Consider the following 22,749-nt stretch of genomic DNA (forward strand, 5'->3'; position numbering starts at 1 on the left):
TTATGGTTTATTTGGTGTTAACTCCTTTAATTTGGCTGAAGTGCAGCTTCTATAATAAACTGGAATTAAGCATTAAAATAACAATTATTTTCTGGTAAAAGTAAAACATGTTCACCAGAGAAAATGAGAATACATAAAGTATAAAGAAGCAAATGCACTATAGACATAATGTATGTGAATATTCTTTAAATTGAAATTATAGGATTATACTTTACTACTTTGTAATCTACTTTGTCCACTTCAATGTTTGATGTATTTCTTATATGATTGCTATTAAAAATGAGATAGTTATAGAATATTTCATGTTCATGTTAAGATATTTTACATATATCCAGCTTTTTGTTGGTTCTGTAAATAACACAGATGAGGATCTCTGAAGCCAAGTCCAAAACTTCCTGCCTAGGCTTTAAAAAGAAATGGTAGAAGTGATAGCGTTGGAGAGGAAATTCTTCCATGCCGTTTGATTATTGTAAGCAAAGCCTTTAGAGGTAAAAATGAAGCCTGGCAGATGATCCAGGTCAGTGATGGAGGTCAGAGACCTCCCTGAGAGTATGGTAAGAGTCACCCCTGAAGCCTAGTCATAGGAGGTCCCTTTTGGATGACAGAGATTATAGAACTCATTTAATACGGTGATAAAGACCAAGGAGCGTTATATATTCCTAAAGATGTTTCCTGAAGACTGGGCTGTTTTTAATACAAAGATATTGATAGAATTTATCAAGTGATGATAGCTCCTTTAGGATTAAATCATGAAAAGGGAGGGGAGAGAGCAGAGAAATAACGTTTTGGTTCTTTGGAGCTACAGAATATATTCTCTGAATTTGCAACTGCTTAGCTTTCAAGTTTACTAACTCAAGCTGGCCAGAGTAACTGAAGCAACTATATGTAACTAAGACCTGAGAAAAGGGATCACTGAGATTGTGTAATGAAAGGTTATCCAACATACTTGCGTCAGAGGCAATGTATTTTCTGGTTACTTTTTTTCTTTTCTGGTTATTTTTAAGTTAGACTTACCAATACTGTGTTTTCGCTCTTCAATTCTGCCTGTTGATTATAAATATATATGAAGAAACTAGTTTGCACAAGGCTCAGAAAGATACAAAGATACTCCCACAAAGTGTCCTGTTAGGAGGCTACCTTTAGGAAGAGAGAAACCCTCCACTCCATACTCAGAGCAGGACAGACAGGGTGGGAGCTACAAGTGGGAACAAAGTGCTATGGGGGCTTAAAGCAGGGCTAGGTTAGGATCCTGCAAAACACATAGAGTGTATCACTGAGTTGGGGAAAATCACCATGAACAGAGGAGGCTGGAGAAAGTGCTACAACTTGATGATACCAGTTGAGTGAAAATTAAACTCGATATAATAATAATTATTTAATTATTTAAGCTATCTCTAAAGAATAGGTATTTCACAAATAGGTATATAAAAGATGAATTAATACATCCAAAGCCATGTAGTTTTGGGCTAATTCCTGGTTATGTAAACTTTTTACTTAGTCATATATCTGGGCTCTTCCTGTGAGCCAGGCACTCGGAGATAGAAAAGAGTGTAAAATGTGGTCCCTGTTATTAGTAACTTATATTCTAGTGAAGATCCAAAATGTCAAGTAAAGGCAAGTGTGTGCCATTGCCACCCTCTGCTCCATTTTTCGGTCAAGGCACCTTCAGCAACTTCCCCACCCCTGCAACTTCTTAGGCTGTCTGTCCATCACTCCACTGAGTTCTGAAGAACATAGCCTTTTCTGGAAGAAACTCCTTTCTTCAATGCTTCAGGCCAGTTTTGAGTCTCAAAGTATGCAGATAGGATATCAAAGACTGTTAGAGGGTAAAAAGAAAATAGTGACCACACTGAGAAAAAAGTAGTAAATGACTGATGAGGAAAAGGGTGTTCTGGAATATTTCATTTAACAAACCTCTGCACCACACACGGACCCTCTTGCCACAAGGACCTCAGCCTACATGGAGAGATACGAGCCTGTGAATGGACAGTGCCGCAGCACTGAGAGGAAAACAGTACAATGGAACACAAAGGAGGGTCTCTGAATGGCTGAGGGGGGAAGGGAGCAGCCAAGATGCTCCTGGACTGAATTCTGGACAAATAGGACTTCACAGTTCACTGATGGGTTGAACACCGCATTCTAGGCCAAGTGGACAATTTCAACCATCTTTAACATGGTTGGGATCCAGGAAGAAAATGCCAAGTGCATCTGAGAGGCTAGAATACTTGTCACAAACTGCATGCAATAAAATCTGAGCGCATTAGTCATGGGGTACTGCTTTGAGGTCCGCTTATATGTAAACATAATGCAAAGGAGCAGCACCAGAATTAACACATGTTAAATGTGGGCCAAGTGAGGGGTGCCTGGGTGGCTCAGTTGGTTAAGCGTCCAGCTCTTGGTTTCGGCTCAGGTCATGATCTCACAGTTTCATGGGTTTGAGCCCCACATCAGGCTCTGCGCTGACCACATGGAGCCTGCTTGAGATTCTCTCTCTCTCTCTCTCTCTCTCTCTCTCTCTCTCTCTCTTTCTCTCTGCCCTTCCTCTACTCACGCGGTCTCTCTCAAATTAAATAAATAAACTTAAAAAAAAAAAAAAAAAAAAAAAAGCGTGGGCCATGTAAGCAGTACCTTGATTGATGGCCAAGATCTCTGAATGATAGTTTTTCCGATTCTGGCATCTGACCATGTATTCCTGGATTGGCAAGCGGGCTGTCTTGACAGAGTGCTCTTGGGCTTTTTGAAATGTCACCTTCTGTAAATCACAGTTAAATATTTTTCTTGTGAAAATGATAAAGATATTCTCATTGTAATATGCATAGCAAATTATGAGAAACCCCATTTACCACCACTCCAATTTCCATCTGTATAATTATGATCATCTGTAATCATAATTAAATGGTAAGTATTAAAAATCAGTAGCCTAAGGGAGAATGAAGGAACTGCAGACAATGAAGAGTATTTACCTGTTCTAAGTAAGAAATGGCTTGTGCAGCAGACATCTCACTCACTTGGGAGTCATCTATCTACTAGCTTCCATTTATTACTATTTACAACCAAGAAGGAAATAAGTAAAAAGAGGCATATTTATTTGCAGCCACAATCTGCATCCAAAAGTTCAAGCAATCTAATCAACCAGAGGAGAACACTCCTGACCCTCAGTCGGTAAGATGTAATTCTGGATCTGGAGTTTTCAGCCCATAGCCATTTGACAGCAGCAAATTAGAGAAAAGGGAGAAAGGATTCAAGTCAGATACAAAACAGCAGTAAGGTGTGAGAGCACTGAGCCCAAGTAAAAGGAAGGGATATGAAAACTGCAGAAAGCAGTCATAAAAACTAAAAAAAACCCCAAATCTGAGGCCATTTAGGGTCAGAGTACAATAACTAATATCCCTTTAAAGATGTCCCTGAGTCATGAACTCAAATTTAAATTATATTTGCCACTTCGTAAGAAGCTCTGGAGAGATCATCTACCTACTTACAATTTCAGGACTAAAAAGAAAGGTTTAGATTACTGGTTAGATTACTGGTATAGATTACTTCCAATAGTTAACTATTGGAAGGGGCCTCAATAGTTAATTATTCTATTCTGATCATCTATCCAATGTTGGTCTATCCTTATGGCCTCTCTTCCAAGTGGCCTCTGTCCTGAAAGGGACAATCCTTATGACAGGCATCCTGGGGAAACCTATTCTACTTTTGACAGTATGGATTAATAGGAAATTCTTGACAGGGAGCCAAATTTTCTGTTTTCCCTGAGGCTTCCACTAATTTTTCTAGTCCCATCCCCCCAGGACCATACCAAGCAAGTAAAATGTCTCTTCCACAAGATGGCCATTCAGGTACTCCACAGCAGGGATCATGCCCTGTGCATCCTTCTGGCAGTCTCAGTTCTGTTGCCTCCCCCTTGAGTCTCTTCATCATTCAGGCCAAACTCATCTGAATTTGTTGCAGCTTGTCACTGTCCTTTCCCACTGTGGCATGATCGACTGGCCACCAACAGTGTGTTCTGACCAGCTGGAGCAGCATGAAGCAGACCTAGCACCTCTGTCCTGACACTGGACCACCTGCTTCTCAGACTCACATAAAACAATTCCAAGAGAGAACTTCCAAAATGTGTTATGTGGTGCGATTCAGATAACATAAAAGTACAGCTGCTCAAAAGACTTCTTTGAAGAATAAGATCCCTTTGCATATATGGTCTAGGTGGTTTTTTTTTAAGTCTATTCTTTTACAATCATTTTGAACTGGAGTACAAGAATTCAAAGTTAGTAAGACACTTGGATGCTGCCCTGGAGGAGCTCACAGTCTAGCTTCTGCTCCTCTGAACATTTAAAGATAAAACAATTCCTCTTGAAGAAATGTTCTCAGCATATTTTCTGTGTGAAAGCCAAACTCTGCAGTAACAACCAAAAAGTTCTATACGTGTGGCAAATCATTGTGCCAATTACTTTTCAGTTTAAACACGACTGGAGCGATAAGAGAAGACAATGTATTAAAACTGCGCATCACGGATCGTACCCTGCTCACTGACCTTCTAGACTTTTCTGACTCAAAAGAAAAAGCTGTCACTCTGCTGTGGGAGACTGCATTTGGCTGTTATGTCTCTTTAATCTCTTTTAATCTATAACAGCCCCTAACTATTTCCGTTTTCATTACACTGTTTTTTTCTAAAAATGTGGTCCAACTGTTTTGCAGAATGCCTCACATCCTGTTTCTTCATGATTAAATGTAGTTTAAACAGTTTTCAGTAAGAACACTTTGCAAGTGAGATTCCATCACATTAGGAGGCACATAGTGTCAACACTGGCGATTCTAAGTTTGAACATCTGGTAAGATGGTGACCTCCAGTTCACTTCATTGTAATGGCACATTTGTGCCTTTGTGATGTGTGGGGCAACACTTGGGAGACTGTGTGAATAGCCAGTTCTCCCACGGTTTTTGTTCAATCAGTTCCGTCAATCAGTGATTATACTGGGAGTAACAAAATAATGATTTTTCAATTCTATTATGTATTTCTCATTTAACAGCTAGCATTCTTTTTTTTTTTTTTTTTTAATGTTTATTTATTTTGAGAGAGAAAGGGTACGCACGAGCAGGGGACAGACATAGAGAGGGAGAGAGCATCCCAAGCAAGCTCTGCACTGTCAGTGCAGAGCCTGATGCGGGGCTGCGTCTCACAAACCATGAGATCATGACCTGAGCCGAGATCAAGAGTCAGATGTTTAACTGACTGAGCCACCCAGGCGCTCCTAATACCCAGCATTCTAGCATTCTTCTATCTCCACCCCCCACCTGTTTTTTAGATTATCACTATGAATCATGGAATGCTGACCTTTTTTTTTTCATTTTATTTATTTGAGAGAGAGAGAGAGTGGGGGAGAGTGGCAGAGGGAGAGACAAGGAGGGAGAGAGAATCCTAAGCAGGCTCCACACTCAGCACAGAGCCCAATGAGGAGCTCGATCCCACGACCCTGGGATTATGACCTGAGCCAAAACCAAGAGTCAGACATTCCACCAACTGAGCTACACAGGCACCCCAGAACACTAACCTTTTTAGAATAAATGCAATTCAGTTAAGTATTACCTGTATTGGGGTGCCTGGGTGGCTCAGTCGGTTGAGTGTCCGACTTCGGCTCAGGTCATGATCTTGTGGTCTGTGAGTTCGAGCCCCGCATCAGGCTCTGTGCTGACAGCTCAGAGCCTGGAGCCTGCTTCGGATTCTGTGTCTCCCTCTCTCTCTGCCCCTCCCCCGCTCATGCTCTGTCTCTCTCTCTCTCTCTCAGTCAAAACTAAATAAAACATTAAGAAAATTTAAAAAAAAGTATCACCTGTATTAAATATGAAAAAGTATCCAAAATACACTCACATATATTAAAAAATACATATATGTAATATACCCACAAATACTTGTGTGATCATAGATTATATCAAGAAGTTTACACAAGAAAATAGTGGTTGGCTCAGGTGGGGGGCACTGTAGGACAAGGATAGGAGGGAGACTTATTTCTCACTGTAGTTCTTTTTATACACCTTATTATATCATTACTTATTGCGTATGCAATATGTTAATTAGTGATATAAACTAATAACAATTATCTCAACAAATGTCTGTATAATAGAAACATATTTCAAAACTCCAATTATTTCAATAAAATTCCAACTCAACAAAAGAAATCTGCAGTCTTACTGACATCAAAATTATAGGATAAAACTTATGTCAGCAGAAAAGACGGCCTAAGAAGGAACAAACTCCACTCTCATAAAGAACAATTAGGTGGTAAGAATGCTGAATCAATGCTTCCTTGGTCAAGATCAGAGTTATCCTTGCAGAACTGAAGAGAGGAGAAAAGAAATTCAACAACGGCTCTTTATGTAATTACCAAACACTCCCCATGCCAGTTCCTGACTGGACTGCCAGGTCAGGATCACTAACATTGATGAGAAAGGGAATTTCACAAGCAGGAGGGCCAACCGAGGCAGGAGAGGTTCCTTCTTCCTATTCTGAGTTCTTAGGCCTTTTGGGTAAGATTATGATAGGGCAGCTACCTCTGAAAGGAAGCCCCACTTTTCAAAATATAGCTGTTAGTCTAAAATGCATGTTTACCTTCTGGATGCTTTCGTCCACAAGTCCACCAAGGATGTAAACTTTGTTTAGATCAACATCTTCAAGAGCTAATGAAAAAATGAAGGCCATTGAGATCAAATCGGTTTTATAATTTCTAAAGCCAAAGAAAGTAAAAGGAAAGAATTATTAATGATAAAAGTAGAAATTTAATAAAGTAGGAAACAAAAAGGTAATAGATTTGCTAATTTTCTCAAAAGACAAAGCTTTGGCATATCTAACCAAGAAAAAAAAGGCAGTCGACTCAAATCAACATTAGAATTCATAAAGGAGACAAAATAAAAATTACAGAGGAATGTGAAATAATTAGGAAAGAATACTAAGATCAACTTAATACCAATAAACTTGAAAAGTATGTGAAATAGTTGATTTTCTGGAAAAAACACATATCTAACATTGATCCAAGAAGGGCCAAGGAGGGGAGCTGACCAGGGAAACTGGGAAAGACTGCCAGGTAGGTCACAAGGTCCAATGAGGCTGGAGACCCTAGATCTGTGCAGCTGTGCACACATAGTAGGACATGTGCAAAGTGTAGTGAGGTATACACCCATAAGAGGTGTGCAATTAATGTTCATTCCTTTTGTTTTTTTGATACACCTTGGGTGGCTTTAATAAATTCTGACACAGGCAATAATCAAACACAGGGTTTAGAACAAAGTGCTACATGAATCCATGCAGGAAAGTACATACCATGTTCTGAATCAGGAGTCAGGTACACAAGGGTTTCCAGAGGAAATAAACTAAAGCAGTCTTCCTCTGTTATGTCTAGCTGAAAAATGTAAATAATCCAATGTAGTGTGAACTAGGTTAAGACACAGCCCACACTGCAGCATCTAGTTACCAGGCATCAATTCTCTGTTAGGCATGGCTCTAAGTGCATCAAGGGCACACATGTCTGACAATCTGTTCTCACAAAGTACTTCAATGGGGAGAGGAAGTAGAAAGGACATTCTACAAAACAAGATAGAAAGTAATACAACACCCTAACAGATGTACAGGAAGCACGCCCCAGGACAACAGATGAGGGAGTGACAACACCAGGGACAACCTTCTAATGAAGGGAATGCTGGAACATAGTTTCTGAAAAGAGATGAGATAGACACATACAAAAGGAAGTAGCAAAGAAAATGGGGAGAATCACCTAAGAAAGGCATGAAGATGGGAAAGCAAGGGAACCATGTGACCCTAAGAATGGGTCTGTGGGGCTCACGTACAAGAATCATAAAACCCGCACAGAGAAGAGAAGCAGGATCTGGCTGTACTGTAGGAGGGACACTGAGACAGTAACAGCGACCACAACTAACTGCAGGACCACACAGGGCACGTTTCATACTCTCTTCCTCTGTGAACCTCCCTAGGAAAGTCCACACCACCTGGTCCCAGCTACGTAACACAAACACACAAGACATTTTTAGTGGCACTTCTTAGGAAGTGTTCTGGACTGTTGCCTGTATTATGATCACTGCATTCATGGGACCCTAGGGAAAGAAATAAAAAGTAACTGAATGCTCCCTAAAACTCACCTTGAGTCCACATTACTCTCATAAGGATTTTCTCTTCCCCCATAACTCATGCTCCCTAATTATGCACTACTGTAAACAAGAAAGGAGTCACAGCATTTCCCCCAAAACATTCGTGGAGTATACAGTCTAGCATACAACACACAGAATACAAAATATTAGTCTGCCAATGCAGTGGAAGGATGAAAGTTTAGAAATAGAAGAACTGATGAGAGATTCTAAAGTTTTTTAGATTGCAATAGTGAAAACATACAATTAGTATATTTTTATATAAAAATACGAAAAAGTTAAAAAAAATTTACTATTATCATACAATCTACTTTTCAAATGACACTTCAAGTAATATGCAAAATGAGGCTTACCAGGTAACTAGAAAATCCATCATTCATCCTCAAACACTCTTCATACAGGTGACTGTCTGTTGTGAATCCAGTGAGGTAGATCCAAAATGGCCTGTCAGCTTTTTTATTTGAACCATACAACCTTCGGATCTGTCCAGCCAGTCTACTTAACTCCTTCAAAGAAATAACGACAACTTAGACTAGAAGCATGCCCACTCTTTCTAAATTCACTACCAACAAATGGTTAGGGATGCCTGGATGGCTCAGTTGGTTAAGCATCTAACTCTTGATTTTGGCTCAGGTCATGATCTCACAGTTCATGAGTCTGAGCCCTGTGCTGGGCTCTGCACTGACAGTGTGGAGCCTGCAGATTCATTCTCTCTCTCTCTCTCTCTCTCTCTCTCACTCTCTCTCTCCCTCTCTCCCTCTCTCTCTACCCCTCCCGGGCTCATGCATTCCCTCTCAAAAAAACAAACAAATAAACAAACAAAAAAACAAAAAAACCATACCATACCATAAACCAAAACAAAACAAAACAAAACAAAACACAACAAAACAAATGGTTACTCAGTAAGTTCACTGAATGCTACTCTGAGAAATCTGATGAACTAGAATGGCCCCTTTTACTCCAAGAATGAGTACGGAGGGTATATGTGAGCATGCATGTTACACTCCATGGCACACACACCTTATAGATCAAAGTTAAGGTAATGATACTAGCCCAAAAATAGTGAGTTAACGGAAAGACTCTGAACTCTCTCTCCTTCTGGACCTGCTGTTATATATCTAATATGATATATGGAATTGTTCTTTTAGCTCATATCTAAAATTTTACCATGTGATATTTACTGTTTATTTTTAAAAGGTTAGATTACTAAACAGACATGTTTTATACTCCATCAAATAAAATTGGCACCTTACCCTAACTCTAGGAGATGTAACAGGGTCAGAGGTTTTAACTTTCCATCCTGATTCAGAGACATCACCTTAAGAAAAGTAGTTTCACAATCTGGCCTGATCTGGGTCAGGAGAGAAAAAAACACTCTGGATTTGATTTAATCTGATCTCAATTAAAATAAACAGTAGAAAATTCTTGGTTGACCTTTTCAGAGGGCTATACTTAGAGGTTCCATGTACGAACCCCAAATCTTCAGTCTTCCTAGTTTCTCTGAAAAACATGCAAACACCAGCATATACGACAGAGATGCTGGCAAACAGAAAAACCTGGTTTTTGGTGTAAGGCCAAAAATTAAGGCCCAATACTGTGTGTTTCCTAGACATCTGGTGAAACCAGGTAGGCCCTGAAAGTCCAAATAAATGCAAGCTCTTCCCCCAGTTCTGCTCCCATAGACAAGGCCCCCCAGCTAAACAATCCGTTCTGTCAAAGGGACCAGGCTAATTCCTGCTTATCCCCAAGTAGTGAGTTTCAATTCCCTGCCAGCCCATGGAGTTATTCCCAGAAAATTAATCACATCTTCCTGCAGGAACCAGGGAGTACCCCACCCTCGTGACACTACAAAGCCTGCCTCCCACAGCCCCTGGTTGTTCATTCTGTCCCCAAGTATAATCCCATGTGGTCCTGCATGGCATGCAGTGTCCTCCTCCCCCTGGGCTGAGTACACGTGACTAATAAACTGCTATCATTCTTATCTGTCCAATGTCAAGTGTGTTTTCTTCAGCCATCCCCAAAACCCTAGCGTGGAATCCCTCCTTTACCAATGGGGTGAATGGAAAACGATTAAAACACATATGTTATAGGAAGACCTCCTACAAGGTCATCTCATCAACATGCAACTAGGCAAATATTCCTCTCCCCAGTAGAAAGCCAGATTTCATTTCTGGAGGACTGAACATGAAAGGCTCCATCTAGACCGGGGACACCATGAACACTGAGACAACAAGGTGGGGCTCAAAACAGAAGATCAGATAAAATTTGCAGACTAAACCAGAGGGTATCTATTCTCTTCCTGATTCTTTATAAGAGCCAATTTGAGCTGAGAAGCCATGTGTAGAAAACTAAACACTTTTGCTGGTTTACTACGGAATTACAGAGGCTGGAAGTGGTCCTGCTCTTTGTCAAAGCTGTTCCCTTCTGGACGTCCCTCATGTGAGCAGGAATTCAGAGCTTAATGGATGTCCTACCTTCTCAGACATGTGGTGGGTCATACTCAAATCAATACAGAGTCTTGGTCCTGAGCGTTTGGCTTCCAAAAGTCTCTCCTTGGTTAAGGATCTCAGAAAACGTTTGCTGTGCCGGGGGCAGATGCCTGAAGTAGAAATATCAAAAAGGAGTAAAAGTGGGAAAACAGAGGAATACATTCAGTTGGAAAAGAATCTCCCTAGCCAAGTGATCTTTTTTGTACATAAAGAGAAACTTGAAACTCATACAAGATATTTATTCATTTGGGTGCAGCTGAATGGTGAGGGATGTGGGCTCTGGAGTACATTGCTGAGTCTAACTCAGAGTTCAGTCCATTTACTTATTACTAGATAGTCTTAGGCACATTATTTAATTTCTGAGCCTCAGTCTCTTCACCTACTAAATGGGGATAATAAAAGCACCTACCCCTCAGGGTAAGCCATGTAAAATTCTTAGCAATGAACCTAGCACATAGCACTCAATAAATGTTAGCTCCTGTGGTTATCATTCCTTCTACTTTTGAGCTTATAAACACATATGTTCACTATGTGTTTCAGGGCAGCCTTAAACTTTGCTGTCTTTGAAACTTTGATTCCCCCAAAAACAGAACAACAGGTCCTACCTCCAAGAGGTTTGTTTTTCCTTCAAAACAATATTCCTACTCTCCTAAGAACATGCAGATACTAGCCCGTAAAGAGATAAATGACTACACCAGCAATCAGATTTATTTTTACCTGAATTTTCTACACGATTGGCCTTTCTTCTTTCTTTTTCTTGCTTTCTTTTGCTCTTCTTTGCTGCAACTATCTTTTCCCAGTGTCTCTGTTTTCTTTGGACATTTTTCTTACGTCATCAAGAAAACAAAATTGTTTGAGAATTTCGTAAGCAACAAAAAGGAAAATGAATATTCAAAACAATTACTTATTTTTTAAGTTAGATTTAAAGTTAGGAGAGAACAAAGATATTAGTCTTAAAAAAAAAAAAAAAAAAAAAGACTGGATTGTGTTAAGAGAAAGCAGAGCCCCAGAAAAGAGAAGTGATATGCCCAAAGTAAACGTATTAGGGACAGGGCCTAAAGCAGAGCTTAGATTTCCTGACCCTTCTGAGGTGTATCAAAAACTCCTCTTCCCAGCTGGCTCAGTCGGTTAAGTGTCCGACTCTTGATTTCAGCTCAGGTCATGATCTCAGTTTGTGGGTTCGAGCCCTGCGTAGGGCTCTGTTTTGACTGCGCAGACCTGCTTGGGAATTCTCTCTCTCTCCTTCTCTGTCACTCCCCGTCTCGTGCTCTCTCTCTCCCTCTCAAAATAAACAAATACACTTAAAACAAATTCCTCTTGCACTTTATATACTTTTCTTATGACTCAAGTGGAACTGAAACCTTAAACCAGTAGGAGGAAACTCATCCAATTTTAGAGCACACCAAACTCATTCCTAGTCTGTTACTAGTACCTACCCTCAGAACAGGGGTCTCTGGGACATAGCACCATCGCAAAGCCCACGGCCAGGCAACTCGCTGCACTTACTGAGCACCACATTGCACTGCCTGTGGGCAGTGTCTCTCCCTCCAGATGCTCACATTCCACATCAATCTGTAGAAGCTGGAAGCTTTCAGAGATGCTGTCTTCACCTGTGTCCTCTAGGATGACTTCTTGCTCCTGCAGCACGCGTGAGTCTGTTTTCCGAGCACTCCCTTCCAATTTCCAGTCCATGTGCTTAGTCTTCTGTCCTTTTCACCCAGGTCAGAAAAAGGCACAATTACGTGAGACGTCACCTTATTTCACCTACAGAGGTATTTCCCTGCATCCCAATGTCAAATAGCATTACTGTGTTCCTGAAGGAGTAGACATGTGGGAAATATTAACACAGACTTATTGAATGGAGAAAAGTGTCTGTGTCTTCCAGAGAAATGAGTCAGCCCAGAAATGTTTCAGTACCAAGGAGGCTAAATCCACTTTTTAGAAGACAAGCACAGCTCCTGACAGCTCCTAGCAATCACCAATGATTCACTGCTGCAGTGACACAGGTGGTCAAGTCATTTACTGTGTTCTTCAAAATGCATGTAGCAGTTGAGGGTGGGACAGAAATGGCAAAAGCCACCTCCTCCTTTATGTTTCAGTTTATATTTAGAACTATTCCTTTAGCAAACATTTATTGAACACCTACTCTGTGTGAAGTCCACTACTAGAAATATCCTAGGAAGGTAAGAGCTAGCCAAAAAACATATGAAGAGTTACCCGAAACCAACCAAGAATTCTAGGTTGCTGGTGATGTATCACAATTTGTTTTTCCAAACTATGTATTCCTTCTCCCAACTCAGTTAAGTATCACTGCAGCTGAAAGCCACAGTCACCAGTGAGAAAACTTAATATCCATCAGAAGTGCTGAGGTAGGAAAATATGGAGAACCCATTGCTATGGCACACTAAACAAGTGCCATAATTTCAAACTGCTGTTCAAAATCCCTGCAAAGGTTGTAAGTAAAAAATGTTCTAGGCGCACCTGGGTGGCTCAGTTAAGCGTCTGACCCTGGATTTCAGTTCAAGTCATGATCTCACAGTTGTTGAGACTGAGCCATATGTCTGGCTCCAGGCTGAGTGTGGAGCCTGCTTAAGATTCTCACGTTCTCCCTGTGCCCCCTCCCCCACTCACACTCTCTCTCTCTAAAAATTAAAAAACCACTCTAGTCTACAGTTAAGTGTCACATATGTCCATCGTTTATGGCTGCACCTCTGAGTCCAGTGCATTTCCACCATCTTCGGAAAAGTATATCTTTGCAAAAGCTAATGTATGTGATATGATCCATGCATATGGTAAAAAAAAAAAAAAAAAGATTTATAATGAAAAGTAATGATCCTCATTCCAATCCCTTCCACCTCTAGTGCCAACCTGTTAATCAGGTCTTTTTAGTTCATCTGGTAATTAACTCCTTATCCTGAAATCATACGCTTTCCATTACTTCTTGAATCAACTTTAACTTTTATCAACTCCCTATGAAACACTAGGGAGTGTTTCATAATACTCATAATATCCCCTCTTATTTTTCTGTTACACTGACTTTTAAATTTTTTTGAGGTATATTTTACATACAGTAAAACCCAAAGGTTAGGGTACAGCTCAATATTGTGTGTGTGGAGAGAACATACCAGCTCAATGAGTTTTTAACAAAAGCATAGGTGTGTTACTTACCCCCTCATCAAGATATGGAGCATTTCTTTTTTTTTTTTTTAACTTTTTAGTCATTCTTCTTTTTTTTTTAATGTTTATTTATTTTTGAGAGAGAGAGAGAGAGAGAGAGCTTGAGAGGGGAAGGGCCAGAGAGAGAGGGGGAGACAGAGAATCCAAAGCAGGCTCCAGGCTCTGAGCTGTCAACACAGAGACCAATGTGGGGCTTGAACCTGTGAGCCACAAGATCATGACCTGAGCCAAAGTTGGATGCTTAACCGACTGAGCCACCCAGGTGCCCCAAGATATGGAACATTTCTATCACTCCAGAATGTTCCTTTCCTTCTGCACTTTGCAAGTCAAAATCCATCCCATTCCCACAACCCGACAAAAGCAACCATTGTTTTTTTCTATAACCATAGATTAACTGTGCCTATTATAAAACATCATATAAATGGATTCAAACACTGACATTGACATTTTCCCCCTCAATGTGTTTGAGAATCATACATGTTACTTCATGTATTAGTAGTTTATTCCTTTTAATTGCTGAGCAGAATTCCATTGTATGAATATACCATAATTTATTTCCCTATTGATGAACATTTGAGATTTTTCCAATTTGGGACTACTATGAATAAAGTTGCTAAGAACATTCTCACACAAGTGTTTTTGTGGACATATGTCTTCATATCTGTTGGCTAAGTACCTAACAGTAGAGTTGATGGGGCATAGGATAGTTGCCTATTTAACTCACAAAACACTGGCCACCAGTTTCTCAAAGCAACCGCACCACTTTACAGTGCTGTCAGCAACAAATCAGACTTCCAGATGATCTGCAGCATCACCAACATTTGCTGTTGCCAGAGTTCTTAATCTTGGCCATTCTTGTGTAGTGGAACCTAGCTGTGTTTTAATTTGAATTTCTTTGATTGTTAATGATATTAAGCACTTTTTCATGTAATTTATTGGCCATTCATAATATATCTTCGTAAGATTTCTGATCAAGTCTTCTGCTCATTTTTGAATTATCTTTTTATTAATGAACTGTTGAAGTTTATCATATTTCTGGATACAAGTCTTTTTTCAGACATGGGTATTGAGAAGAGGTTTTCCCAGTGTGTGGCCTGCCCGTGCATTTTCTTAACAAGGCTTTTGTTAAGCAGAAATTTTAAATTTTGACCAAGTCTAATTTTTAATTAACTTTATTTCTTTAACTTTTTAACTTTATTTTTTTATTAACTATAAGTTAATGCTTTCTGTGTCTTCTAAGAAATCTTTGCCTACCCAAAAAGCACACAGATATTCTATGTTGCTTTCTAGAAATATCTTTATAATTTTAGTTTTTACATTTAAGCCTATAGTCCATCTCAAATCCACTTCTCTCAAAGATAACAGTCTTGTCCTGCTTATTGTCCAATGCTGAAAACAGTTTCTTCATATAATCTGTCCAGTTTTACAGCTTTTTTATCAGAAGGTAAGTCCAATACCCATACCTCTGTCATGACAATTACCAGAAGACATCTTTACTATGTTTAAGAATATCCTTTAAATTTCTACTTCTTGTTCAACAATCTTATGTATTACCCTCTGACTCCTTAAGGTTAGGCTCTGAAAATAAATACCCTAATCTTTCCCTCTCTCTCTCTTCCACCCTTAATGTTCCAATTTGGTAAGCTGAGGCTTTAATTTTACATATTTAAGACAGGCTCTACATTGTGATGTGTCATCAAAATTAACCCTCTTGGGCTCTGTCTATTCCCTTGGTGGTTTCTAAAATTCATAAACCAATAAACTGCATTTATATTAACTATATAAATATTACCCACTACAGAGACAAGTACAGTCCGAGGATTATATTTAGTTCTCTAATGTTCTGACTCCTGTTACTAGAACATTTCTAGTGTTAAGCTCATACTGTTTTCTTACACTCCATCAAATGCTCAAAATGAGGCCATATTTTAGTTGTTTTTCATTAAAAAAAATTTTTTTTTTAATGTTTACTTTTGAGAGAGACAGATAGAATGTGAGCAGGGGAGGGGCAGAGAGAGAGGGAGACACAGAATCCTTAGCAGGCTCCAGGCTGCTGTCAGCAGAGCCCAATGGCGGGGCTCGAACTCACGAACTGTGAGATCATGACCCAAGCTGAAGGTGGACACAACTGACTGAGCCACTCAGGTGCCCCTGGTTGTTTTTCATTTAGACATAATAGGCTGTTGTACTGGAAACATAGCAGTCCTAGGATTTAGCCATGCTTCCCAGCTTGCTACCTGTGAGTAGTAGGATAACAGCCAAAGCACTTAACTTTCTGTCACTTGTTCTTTGAGATGGGATAATACTACATCCCAGGACTGTTGCAAGAACTAGACCTATTTCATTTGCCTGACATGGAGCAACTACTCATGAAATACAGGCTATTCAATCTCTTCCAGTGCTGTTCTTTCAGGCTTTCTAAAAAGGTAAGTCTTCTGAGCAGTTTTGGGGTATTCATCACACATCATGTAAACATTTAACCACCAGATATATTCCTGAATATGGCCAAGTAAATGACATTCTAGATTTTCAAAATTACAGATTAGAAATCTGTGTTCATTTTCCTGCACAGGCTAAAGTTTACTTATGCTCAGAAGTCCTTTCTTTAATACTCAGTACAAATTTTAATGTATTTATTTATACCATTGACTGTGTCACTATGAATTTAAGGCACACACAAAATTTAGTAGTGTACATATTATTTCTAGAAAAACAAGGAAAAGGCCAAGTTATTCTTAAGCATTTCAGAAGCACCGCACTGTTCACATATGAATGGCAATGTTGATTAGAAATATCTTTAAGAAAAGATAGCCAGTCTCATTATACCCGTTCCTTTAGATGACTGAAAAAGTTTTGTTGTGCCCATCATCAGAGTCATCTGCATTTTTCTGCATTTAGGCATTCAAAACAGAAAAATGAAAACTTTAAGATAAACTGGTCCAACACCTAACAACCTCATTTTATTAGGGTGAGAAAACACCAATTTGTTAAATGAATGCCAGTTTAACAGCCATGTGCTTTCCCTCCTCTGAACTCCAAAGCATTTTGTATTCTCATCTGTTTGTCCATTCGTTCAGTCAATAAATATCCACTGAGCTCCTCCTCTTTGTCAGACCCTTTTGGGGAACGACTGAGAGGCAATGAATGTAGATGTCTCATTGGAGAAGTCTGGCTGAGAAGGAGAAAAGAGAGCTAGGGTTGAAGTAGCTGGAGGGGCTGCTGAGTTTTCCGCTGCTGTTTAGAAAACTGGAAGGTCTGTGCTCATGTTTTCTCTCTCATCAAACTGCATTCCTTTGCAGGAGGGACTGTGTACTTATATTTACGTAAATACTGTAAGAGCTCACAATGTAGAACCTTGCAAACAGCAGTGTTTGAATAAATGTTTGTTGAACTGAACTGAATTTTACCACTACCGCCCCCATTCCCTTCTTCCTAGTCCCCTCCTTGTATCTCAGACCTCCCCAAGTTCCTATAGTCCCTGAGGATCTTGGGATACAGCAATATTGAAAATCAAATGAAGGCAATTCCAACCACTACCAAAGGGTCTGAATATAGCAGATTGGGCAGGGACCATATCTTTTTCATCTTTGTATCTTCAGTGGCCAGCACAAGGCCTGGCACAAAATGGAAGCTCAGTAAATACTGAATAGAGCCTTGCTATCTAGTGATTCTCAGAAAGCGAACATGAAATTGGGCATCACAGAAAAACAAACCTTCTTAATCTGTGTGAGACATTATCTATGTCCAGATTTAGCATTTCATTTCATTAAAAAATGTTTTCTGAGCCTCCATTACAGGTCCAGGACCAAGTACTGAAATTATTCAATTACTCAATCATTTAACAAATAGTTACATGCTGAGGATTTGGGAATGATGTCCATTCTGCCTCCATGGGGCTCCAATTATCTACCTCAGCCTTGACTGACAGTTCGTCTGTTTCTCCACTATGTTACAAGCTCTTCCAGGGAAGAGAGGATAAAGAATTCAGGTGCGCACCCCCAGTACTCAGCACTGAGCCTTGCAGAACACAAGCAACCTAAATGTTTTATGATTGTTACCCTTCTGCTCAGAACTATGCAGTATTCTCCATTTCACTTACAGTACATAACTGAAATCCTTACAATGGCCTATACTGCTCATTAAGATCTACCTCCCGCATCGAGTGTCCTCTGCACTCTCTGGTCTGCTTGCTGCTCCTAACATACTTAAGGATATTCCCACCTCAGAGCCTTTGCACTTGCTGTCGTGTCTACCTCCAATGCTCTTCCCCTAGATAATTATATGGCTACCTGCCTCAATTTATTCTGATATCACTGTTCAACATGGCACATGTTTTACTTATTGTCTGAACTTCCCCATTCCTATAACGTAAGCAGGTGTTCTGTTTGTTTCGTCCACTATTCTATCCTATATGCCTAGAAAAGGGCTTGGTACATAACAGACGCTCAATAAATACTTACTGACTTAATAAATTCTCCACCCATCCCCATCTCTGAGTTGAGAGAAGCCTCAGACCTTTTCTAACCCAAATCCCACCTGAGGAGCATATCGCTGGGCCCTAAGTGACGGGCCAGCCTCTGTCTGCACAACTGTTTGCGTCTCTCATTTTCTAAGTTTTAGTCCACCGAAGCTGGCTCCAGTCCTCTGGCACCTTCAGCACGAGAACACCAAGACCCCAGGCCCGAGAGTACCCCGCCTGTGGGCCCCGTCTGGCCCACAGCCTGCTAGTGCGAGGGGTGGCAGAAAGGGAAAGCACCAAGAAGGTGGAGGACACCAGGCCACACGACTGTCGAAGGTCGCTTCCCGACATCTGTCCCACCTACGAACCAGGCGGCAGCCCCAAGTCAGACCCCTTTGGCCCCACGTCCGTCCACCCAACGAGCCCCAGGCGTACCTGAATCCCTCACCTCGCGCAGTCTCGGCGGCGCACGTCAGGCCCCGCCTCCGGGCCAACTTCCGGTTCCTGCCCCCCTCCGAGTGGCATTCTGGGAGTTGTGGTTTTCAGCCTGGTAGCTTGGTGTGCCGGAGCCCTTGGGAGGCTTTGCCTTCCACCTACACTGGCACTAAGGAGCTGCGTACCGCCCAGGTATTGCTGCGCCTGCCTGTACCTGTTTCCTCGGTTGTGAGACGGGGATTACGATACCCGCCGCTCGCCACTTTCCCAGGCTGCGGCAGGTAACCCGAGGCTTTGATGGTTCTCAAGGGCTGGGCATTGGGAAACTGGGCTGAAACCGGGCTGGAACCACCCCTCTTCTCACAACCTGGGGGCCTTGCCCTCCCTTGGACCCCCTACAACCAGCAGAGCCCACGAACTGACACAGGCTTCCCTGAGCACACAGCTGCTGTCACCACCACCTGGCTGTTTAGGCAGACAATAGAGATATTTGGGCTTGGGCCCTTAACAAATGAGTCTAGCCTCTGGCCACTCTCCCTTCTCCTTCTCCCCTCACAGACCCAGGGAGAAAGCGAGGCTCAGAGACCCTGAAGAGACTGGCCCAAGCCTTGACCTGATAAAAACCAACAGTCACTCTTTACTCTTCCCTTTATTCCTGCTATCCCAGCGGTCTCACCCTTTGGAAGAGACCTTAGCATGTATGAGCCTGAACTATCTCCCACCCAAGAAACCACACAGCCCTGTTGGATCCCTCCTTGGCCCCATACTGTTTCCCTCTCTGGCCTTTTCTTTTCATAGATCCTCCAGCACCCCTACCCCGTCCCTAATCCTTCAGTCCATCCTTTATCTGCTACTGGAGCAATTTAAATGTTAAAAGTAAACATTCTTTATCCCCCAGAGGGCTTTTCCCTAAAACCCAGCTCTAACATCTCTTCTCTGCTCAGAAGCTGGTGCTGGCTTCCCAATCAGTAGGGCTTGCAGAGTGGCTCAAAGGATCTTCAGTGGCTCCCACCACACCTACCAGTCCCTGCACTTTGCCCTCAGCCCAACTGGATACTTTTCCTCTCTCCCTGCCACTGCTCTTGTGTCTCTTCACCTTTGAATGAGCCCACGGCCACCCCCCAGAAAAGTCCTCTTAGCTGGTCTCACTGACCACCGCCCCCCCAACCCCCTACTCCCACCACGCAGCAGATATCTGTTTGTCAGATGATTATGTGTCTCCCTTTTCCAAACCCTAGTGGCTTCCCATTGTACTTGGATGTGAAGTCTAACCTTCCCAAGGCCTTCCCCGCCTGGTTCCTGGCTGCTCCTCTAAACTCATCCTATCATTCTTCCTCTGGCTTGCTGTGTTCCAGTCACACCTGTCTTCTTGAAATGCCTCAAATATACCAAGGCCCTCTGCAGATTCTGTTCCCTTTCCTCTCACTTTTTCCATGGCTGGCTCCTTCCTATCCTTTAGGCTTCAGCTTAAACCTTCCCTCTTTAGAGAGACCTTTACTGATCACCCAGGTAAGATTGGCTCATCCCATCCCTATCTTGGCACTCTTCGTTTCTTTACATGACCTATCAGTCAGTAATCTTTTTATTTTCTTCTGTGTCTTTCCTACTAGTTATAAGTTCCTGAGGGAACATGTATCATGTTGAAGACTTAATTCCCAGTGCCACTGCACACTAAATATGTGTTGACAGAATCACCAAATGAGTGATTTTTCTCCTTTCTTAACACATTCCAACCCACCTTCCTATCTACCAAATCTAGGACCTGATGCTCAGTAGCTACTTCTAATTAATGCTGCTTCCTACAGGAAGCCTTCCACGATCACCACTCTGTCCCCAACCACAAAATGACTTCTGTCTTTTGAGCTCTCCTAGCACCTTATCTGTCCTCTTTGGTCACCCTGAGCAGATCATACCTTAGATTTGTAGGTTTCTATCTCTACATGTCATCTTATCTCTTAGACCAGGAGCTCTTGAAGACAGGATCCTTACCCAATTATTTACATCCATAATCCCACATCAGGCATCACCTGCAACGGTTGTAACAAATGTTTGTCTAAGAAGCGAATCAGCCAATATTATGGTGAGTGGGAAAAGGAAGGAGTGAAAATGTCTGGTAGTTTCCTAGTCACTAAACAATTGGCTCTTGCATTGCATCCCATTCTGCCTATTCGTGTTGAGGGTGGTGTATCTCAAAAAAGGTGCTAAACAGGACCAGCCCCCACTCCCCTCATTTTAGCTTCTCAACAAGCAGTGAGGGATTTCCTGGAACTTCTGGGACTTAGTGCAGAGCAAAATACTAACTCCATACAGTAGCAAGCCAAGAAAGTTCATGGAGTTGAGGGGAGAGGAAGCAAAGACAGACAGACATAAACATTTGAGTGCCTGTGCCAGAGGCTTCACAGTCTTCTTCCTGCCTTCCACTATTATTTCTCACAATATGCCAAATGTGTATTACATAACAATCTCTAGTTTGGGGTGTTGTCCCCATTAATAAGAAAATGTACTTGAGGTATGTAAGTAAGGCATCTGGCACACTGTAGGCCCTCACTAAATGAGACGAGTACTATTTCCTTTTGTCAGTTGGGGAAACTGAGGCCCAGCGTGGTGCCTATAACAACATTGCCAGGATTCCAGCTCTGGTTAAGTTGAAGTCCTGAGCTCCTTGCTTTAACTTGCAAACATACAGATTACGTTCATGTAAATAAGCTACATAGCTCTTCAGAGGTTTCTGCTGGTAAAAGTGTTCAAGTCCTGTTTAACATTATACAATGTTTATTTTTTCAGCGTCCTATTGTTCCTGTTATTCATGGCCACAAAATCACTACAAATCTATGTTCGAGAGCCTTATTCAAATTTTATTCAAAACATTATGTGAAAAGAAACAGGCCTCTAAGAAAATAAATCTTTTCCTGGCACAAGTACTGGTTCACTGGTTAGTTAACAAATAACTGGTAACAAGGGGTGAGAAAGATATCTTCTCGTCTCCCAAAATATTGCTTTCCTCTGATTGCCAATGGTTTGGGTACATAAACACACTCATTCTGCCCTCCTTGTTCTGGGCGAAGGAGAGGAATTGGGAGGCCAGTGCAGACACACAACTGATCAGGAGTACCAGAGGGACAAAGGGACCCCTTGAACAAGCTCTAATAGCCCAAGGTGACTGTCTAAGCCAGCTTTGGCCTGGACAGAGAAGCCAGGGGGAAAAAAGACATCCCAGGGGTATCTTGAGATCAGTTTTCCTGGAGTCTGAAAACAAAATGTAGGAAATGATTTCATACTAGGAGAGGCATCCATAAAGTTTGGGGATTACTACTGAATTTTACTGAGTATTTACTAGATTATTTATTAGATTTCTACCCAACAAAGCAGGAACTATTAACATTTATAGAAGAGAAAACCAAAGCACTGAGTGGTGAAGTAGCTTGTCCAACATCCCACTAAGATTAACTGGGATTAACTGGTTTAATCGGGATTAGTGAGAAAGGTACTAAATATATTTCTTTCCCTCTAATATTATTCTTAAAAAGGCAAATTGAATTCAGGGCTTTATGTTTGCCTTTACAGGTATTTACCAGAGAAAAAGGGTGCAGCATTCAGTCAATTTGAGATAAAGCACAGAGCACCCACTCCTGGATGTGGGTCACCATGCAACTAAGGAATTTAACTGCCACCTAGTGGCAACCTATGCTTGTCAATGCCAGGCCTGCAGGTGCAGGTGCCGCAAACCAAACCTTGTGAAGGTAAAATCTATCAAATATCACATGTATTCACTCCTATTTGTGAAGGACATTGCCAAATCAGTGTGATACGCGAAGTCAAGACCATTTTTCAGTGATCCCCACCTTCCCCCCTCATCCCTGTCATCCTGGGACAGTCTGTGAACATCCCCAGGGTAAACTATTAGGGCACAGTTTACTGATGGCAAGCTACTTATCTGTATCCCCCCGAGGGTCTGTGAGAATCCTGACCAGGGGCAGGGATTTGTCTAATTCACCTTTCTATCCTAAGGACCTAGCACATGGCCTGACCCAGAGGAGG

General features: G+C 41.4%; 1 protein-coding gene and 1 long non-coding RNA gene across 7 annotated transcripts; one reads left to right on the top strand and one right to left on the bottom strand.

Moving 5' to 3' along the window:
• Positions 1–1,362: 1,362 nt before the first annotated feature.
• On the bottom strand, positions 1,363–18,817 carry TRMT10B (tRNA methyltransferase 10B). Of its 6 annotated transcripts, none has more exons than XM_058694873.1 (9): positions 18,712–18,817; positions 12,147–12,349; positions 11,358–11,466; positions 10,626–10,750; positions 8,505–8,657; positions 7,313–7,391; positions 6,605–6,672; positions 2,629–2,752; positions 1,363–1,816 (listed from the first exon to the last, which is right to left on the bottom strand). In XM_058694873.1, exons 2-9 carry the CDS (start codon positions 12,330–12,332, stop codon positions 1,710–1,712), a joined length of 951 nt encoding a protein of 316 aa, XP_058550856.1. In that variant the 5' UTR covers positions 12,333–12,349; positions 18,712–18,817; the 3' UTR covers positions 1,363–1,709. The 6 variants fall into 6 exon arrangements, with proteins under 6 accessions (XP_058550856.1, XP_058550859.1, XP_058550857.1 ...); XM_058694876.1 differs by having other exon boundaries at positions 12,147–12,344; positions 18,712–18,761; XM_058694874.1 differs by having other exon boundaries at positions 18,725–18,746.
• A 64-nt stretch (positions 18,818–18,881) lies between these two features.
• LOC131491664 (uncharacterized) lies at positions 18,882–21,629 on the top strand. Its single transcript, XR_009251585.1, has 2 exons — positions 18,882–18,992; positions 21,496–21,629. It is a non-coding gene; the product is annotated as an uncharacterized LOC131491664 (long non-coding RNA).
• Positions 21,630–22,749: the final 1,120 nt, after the last annotated feature.

This window comes from Neofelis nebulosa, chromosome 12 (assembly GCF_028018385.1).
Source record: "Neofelis nebulosa isolate mNeoNeb1 chromosome 12, mNeoNeb1.pri, whole genome shotgun sequence".
Taxonomy (NCBI): Eukaryota; Metazoa; Chordata; class Mammalia; order Carnivora; family Felidae; genus Neofelis; species Neofelis nebulosa.